This window comes from Entelurus aequoreus, linkage group LG01 (assembly GCF_033978785.1).
Source record: "Entelurus aequoreus isolate RoL-2023_Sb linkage group LG01, RoL_Eaeq_v1.1, whole genome shotgun sequence".
Taxonomy (NCBI): Eukaryota; Metazoa; Chordata; class Actinopteri; order Syngnathiformes; family Syngnathidae; genus Entelurus; species Entelurus aequoreus.
This window is the reverse complement of record NC_084731.1, coordinates 19,752,905-19,759,546: the sequence shown is the minus strand read 5'-3', so window position 1 is coordinate 19,759,546 and position 6,642 is coordinate 19,752,905. Positions and strand designations below refer to the sequence as shown.

At 36.6% G+C, this 6,642-nt stretch overlaps 1 protein-coding gene across 1 annotated transcript in view; it reads left to right on the top strand.

The window, feature by feature from the left end:
• The first annotated feature begins 310 nt into the window (after positions 1-310).
• fbxo2 (F-box protein 2) overlaps positions 311-6,642 on the top strand; it is an 18,477-nt gene continuing 12,145 nt past the window's right edge. The window contains exons 1-2 of the mRNA XM_062045354.1: positions 311-432; positions 1,063-1,117. Of these exons, the coding sequence (XP_061901338.1) occupies positions 1,081-1,117 (37 nt within the window). The 5' untranslated portion in view covers positions 311-432; positions 1,063-1,080. The remainder of the gene's footprint in view (positions 433-1,062; positions 1,118-6,642) is intronic.

The window sequence follows — 6,642 nt, the reverse complement described above, 5'->3', positions numbered from 1 at the left end:
AGATCATTTAGGACCAAAACACTTAAAACAAGTAAAACACTAACATAAAATCTGCTTAGTGAGAAGAATTATCTTATCAGACAGAAAATAAGCAAATATCACCCTTATTTGAGATATTTCATCTTACTTAGATTTCAGTTTTTGCAGTGCAGCTTTGCTCTAAAAAATATAATGTTGGCCTACTCCACCCACCTCTGTATATTGATTGCAACTTATTCACAACACCTAATATTGTTACTTTTTGAGGTGTTTACCCCAGTTGGTATTTCTGCTGAGCGTGTGCATGTGTGTTTCTGCTGAGTTCCACTGGACGGATGCTCCCTCCCCACCCTTGCAATAAAAAGCCCCCGCTGGCACGAGGACGCTTCATCGCTGCAGAGGAGCTCAAGTGTCCCGACAAATAGACTCAACCTCAACTCGCCCTTTGGAGCCGTGAGTAACCGTCCTGTATGTTTCACTGAGATATTAATGACGTCGATATGCATTGCATAGTATATTTTGTGACGGTAACATTGGGTGAGCACATGACTCAGCTCTATTTTGAGTCTTCATACTGCATGCGTATATTGTTTTCGTCCATGGTGTTCTAACAATAGCATCGTGTACACTGTAAATGAGTTGATAAAACCTATTATTAAGTACGGTATCATGGTAAAACAAACTGGTTCCTATCATTCTATGACTCATTCTAGTTGGTTTTCTGCTGACTGACGTCTTCTGTCAGTGGAGTGATCCTGATCCTGCGTGATGCTTCCTATTCAGCAATGCAATGAGGCTGGCTTTTGCTAAATGTGTGGTGCGGTGCACTCAACGGATGGGGGAATTAGTGCTTTCATCCCCGCAGGCCCACAAATTCCAATGGATGTGTTTAGACAATGACTCACGGGTAATCACAATTTTAGCTCGCACGGCTGTCGTCACTTTATATTTAGAGAACTGGGATTCCCTTATCTTTTTAAGATCAATAAAAATAGAAACTTACTGTACGTATCGCCCAGTCCTACTTGAGACTGATGTACAATGGAAGGCGCAGATGTTCTAAGTTGCTCTTCTTCTGTTCAGACTCAGCGTGCTGTCGTCATGGCTAGAAACCTGCTAAAGAATCCCAATGGAGAAGGTAAGTTCTTTTATACAGTACTTAAATCAGTGGTTCTTAACCTTGTTGGAAGTACCGAACCCCACCAGTTTCATATGCGCATTCACCGAACCCTTCTTTAGTGAAAAATAAAATGTTTTTTTTCTTCATTTAATCTTAATTTATAAATATTAATCATGAAAGGATGTTATTATATTAAAGACATACTAATAAAAATATATTTTACGAACAGAACGTTACAGGAATGTACACATGATCCCATGTTTACATCTCATTGTGCAACATGTGAATGTTTTAGTGGGAGCTAAATGCGATATATCGGAAAGGGGTACAAATTATTTCCAAAGCAGGACCCCCACCCAGACATATAATACTAGTACACAGCTCATGAAAAACAATATGTTATATTAGAAAAAAATCCCATGGAAATGACTGCTGTCATTTGATTATAATAATAAAACATTTAACTTGGTATTTAGTCAGGTTTGGAGCAGGTGTGCTGCTGGTGTGGCCACAGTGTGCACATCTAAGTTAAAGTACCAAAAATTGTGAAATTTTTCCTCTGCATTTGACCCATCCCCTTGTTCACCCCCTGGGAAGTGAGGGGAGCAGTGGTGCCGCGCCCGGGAATCATTTTTGGTGATTCAACCCCCAATTCCAACCCTTGATGCTGAGTGCCAAGCAGGGAGGTAATGGGTCCCATTTTTATAGTCTTTGGTATGACTCGGCCGGGGTTTGAACTCACAACCTACCGCTCTCAGGGCGGACACTCTAACCACTAGGCCACTGAGTTAGAGGGAACATTATTTGGGGGTATCCATAATACGCCGATAGGGAGAAGTTTTTATTTACACGATGAGTCGGGTGTGTCCTGACCTCCGCGGCGGAGGCTCTGCCGAACCCCTGAGGCAGACTCACCGAACCCCTAGGGTTCGATCGAACCCCTGAGGCAGACTCACCGAACCCCTAGGGTTTGATCGAACCCAGGTTAAGAACCACTGACTTAAATGAAGATGAGATTTTATCAATGTGGCCTGTGACCAAAGGGCGCCCTCTACTGACAAACAGACGTGTTCATTTTGGCCTACGAGACGTCACAAATTTACACATAAAATTATTTAAAAATATCTTGACAGCATAATTCTTGTCACCATCTTGTGGACATTGTGTGTTATTTAGGTTAATAACCATAAATTGCACTTTGAAGTGAACGCGTCACAGCGTATTTATATATGACCCGATGCTAACAACGTTTGTACCCGATCGGCCCCTGCACTGCAAAAAGTCAGTGTTCAAAAACAAGAAAAAAAAAATACAAAAATGAGGGGTGTTTTATTTGAACTAAGCAAAATTATCTGCCAATAGAAAAAGAAAATTCGGCTTGTCAAGACTTTCCAAAACAAATAAAATTAGCTAACCTCAATGAACCCCAAAATACGTATATTCTCACTAATAACAAGTGCACTTTTCTTGGTAGAAAATATGTTGGAAAAAATTCTTAAATTAAGTAAATGCTAGTGCCATTATCTTGACATAATGCAGTGTTTCCCATAAACTGCCAAGATACCTGTGGCGGTGGGGGCGTGGCTATGGGCGTGGTCACCATGACATCATCGAGCAATTTGCATCATTTACTACAATGATTTGATTTTCTCTAAAAAGGCTCAAAAAATGTATACTTACTAATTAATAACAGTTTTGTTTTAAACGTCCATCCATTTTACAATATAATTACAACATTTTATGTACATATTTATATACAGATTTGAACAATAAGTTATTCACTGAAATATATTTATTAATTGTGGTTCTTACAAAAAATATATCTTATAAAATATAAAAGCTAAAATGTCTCAAAGCTCTGCCCCTTTAATTAGTGCATACTAAATAATTTAACTTTAGCCTACTACTACAACCATATTATTTACCAGCAACATAAAGTGAAACAGAGGCAGAGGTGTCCTGCCACAGTCAGTAACAAATAAACAGAAAACAGTAGTGGTGGTAGATAGACAAAGAGCTTCATCAAACATCTGATCCACTGAACAAAGAGCTCCAAAAATCTTGAACGTTAGACTGCCATCAGTTTTACTCCCTACACTTAACCATGTGTTTCCTACTGCCTGCAGACTTTGCACCCTTTGTTATATACACATGTTGTGTTTCTAATATAAATACATTTAATAAAGTCAAATACAAATAAGGCAACAAGAGAAGTATCCTACACTTCTCTTTTGTAAAGTAAATCTGAACAGCCGATATGGGCATCTACATCAACTATATGATTTGCCTGAGAAGCTAGAGGACAAAAAAAAAATAAAAAAATTAAAAAATATTTTTTTATTTTATTTTTATTATTATTGTTATTTTTTTATTTATTTTATTTGTGGCGGACGTAATTCTTTCGTGGCGGGCCGCCACAAATAAATGAATGTGTGGGAAACACTGTAATGATAAGCGCTTGGCATCGTGATTTTTTTTTTCATGCTTGAAGTAAGAAATTATTACTTTAAAAAAGTAGTTTTATACTTGTGAGTGTTGATGACACAGCTTTGCAACACTTGATATTCTAGTTTCAAGCATGTTTTACTCAATATAGGTCATCAAATCTCAGCAACAAGCTGTAATATCTTACTGAGATTATTTAGGACCAAAACCCTTAAAACAATTAAAACACTCTAACATAAAATCTGCTTAGTGAGAAGAAGTATCTTATCAGACAGAAAATAAGCAAATATCACCCTTATTTGAGGTATTTAATCTTACTTAGATTTCAGTTTTTGCAGCGTGACGATTAATGCTTTTCAGAACCGATCCCCTCTCGACTGATCATTTATTTTTGGTCACTTGACTGACTAATATAATCACCTTCGTTGTGGCAAATAAACTACATTTCTTAGTATCTTAAACATCATCGTGATTGGAGGAAGAGGCTAAACATGTTTCAGAGTAGCAGACATGCTAATCGCTAAGCGAAAAAGTTTAATTTCCATGTTTACAAATCCAGGAAACTGTTCCCTAGACACAGGAGGACTTTGAGGGCAAAAACACCAACAAACAAATGAGTCGAAGGTGTAGGTAGTGTTGTTGATTTTGTTTAGGTATTGTGTGCTATTGACTTTATTGTGATCAAACTTTATGTAATACAAAATAAGGAATACCGTGTTGATATTGTTACACTGAAAATAGCCATCACCATAAATATATTGAAAAATCTACAGTTGATACATGTGATCGGTATCGGCATTGGCCAGTTTCTCTCATGGAAGATCGGAATTGGCAGCATAAAACCCTGATTGGAATATCCCTAAATAGTAATAGAATACAGAGGATGGCAATAATCAAAAATGTTTAATAATAAAAAAACGCATTAGCATAATTAACAAATGGGCTAAATGTCTATTGTCTATGCCCTCTTCAAAATACCTATTTAAAACACTGCTAATAATGTCTATGTATTGGAATTAGGGCTGGGCGGTATGGCTTTTTTTTAATATCTCGATATTTTTAGGCCATGTCACGATACACGATATATATCTCGATATTTTGCCTTAGCCTTGAATGAACACTTGACACATATAATCACAGCAGTATGATGATTCTATGTGTCTGCATTAAAACATTCTTCTTCATACTGCATTAATATATGCTCAGTTTAAACTTTCATGCAGAGAGGGAAATCACAACTAAGTCAATTTACCCAAACTGTATGTATTAAACAGTTTTTAAGCAGTGGCACAAACATTCATGTCATTTCCAAAACAGAAAGTGCAAGATTGTCAGAGACATTTTAAAACAAGCTATGAGTGCACTTTTGTGCAAGATGTCACTAAGATGACATATCAAAACAACACTAAATTAAAGTGCACTTTTTGTACAGAACGCCACTACAATAGTTTAAAACAAATAAAGTGCACTTTTGTGCATGATGTCACCCAAGATATTTCAATAAGTGTCACATAAAAATGAGCTGCATATCAAATAGTATATGTCCTACGGTGTTGATGTGGAAATAGTTGCTTCGGCATTTGGTTGGTGTGGCACCGAACGGAGATGTTGACATGTAAAGACATATTCCCGCTTGAAGCCAAACCACCGTCACTGTTTTTCTTGGGAATTAATTATTCCTCCATTTGTTACCAGATTCGCACCTTCTTTCTCTCGTATTACCACTCAAACCACACCGTTAGCTGTTAGTATCACAGCTAACGTTACCATGTCGCTACCTGTCTGCTCCGCGGGAGCGTGTGACGTTGCTCACGTGACAGCGTGAGACGTATGTAAGAAGGTGCGCTTGTTTTAAGTCTCTGTGAGAAGGAGAGACAAGAAAGAGTGAGAAACGCATGCAGTTTAATGCCCGCAGCTAAAAGCAACTGCGTGAGAACGTATACTCGAATATCACGATGTAGTCATTTTCTATATCGCACAGAGACAAACCTGCGATATATCGAGTATTTCGATATATCGCCCAGCCCTAGTAGCTTGTATCACCTTTTAATCTTTTTGGTAGAACGCCAGTATACTTCTGGACTCTTAAAGACCATTAATGTACTTTAGACAACAAAAACTAAAACTGTACCTATAGTTGCAACTATGTTAGTCGCGTACCTCAGTTCAAGTTCAGGTCAGTTCAGTTTCAGTTTATTTGGAACATGCATACGATACAATGTAATGCATCACATATTTCCAGTTGTTTCATTACAGCATGTCTGAAAAGGAGTAGGAAGAAGCAGAGCTTATTTAATCCGACCCCTTTTCATACCGTAGCAATTTTATCCTATTTCCTTCTTCTCTGTAACATAACAGTGAACAAATTAAATTATAAATAAATAGTATACCATAGTAAGTAAACAAATATTACATACATAAATAATCTTTGTCTCAATAAATTTTTTTTTTTTTTAAAGGGTTCAAAATGTTGATCATAATTCTTGTTCTGTGTACTTTGTGAACACTTGTAGTTTGAACAGTCTCTTAATCTGAATCATTTTGGTGCTTTGTTTGATTTCTTTGCTTAATCCATTCCATAATTTAATTCCACATACTGATATACTAAAGGTTTGTACATCATTTTAGCTGTACATCATTTTAGCTGTTTGCAAATGCACCAAATCGTTGAATTTCAATATTTGTGATTCAATAAATAAAGGGTTTGTATGTTCTCTACATCCAACATTATGTATCATTCTAATTGATCTTTTGTGTAACACAGTTAGTGAATTAAGTGTACCTTTGTAGTTGTTTCCCATATTTCTACACAAGAACTCAGATATGGTAACACTAGTGAGCAGTAGAGAATATGAAGTGATTTTTGGTCTATAACATGTTTTGCTTTATTCATTATTGACATGTTTCTTGCTACTTTTCTGATTCATTTTATCATCTATTATTACACCCAAAGATGTGTTTTATTTGACCCTTTCAATGTCTACTCCATCTATCTGTATTTGTGTGTGACTTTCTCTTCTACTGTTACCAAATAGCATTGTTTTAGTCTTACTGAGAGTCAAAGGTAGTCTGTTTTTGTCAAACCATCTTTTTAATTT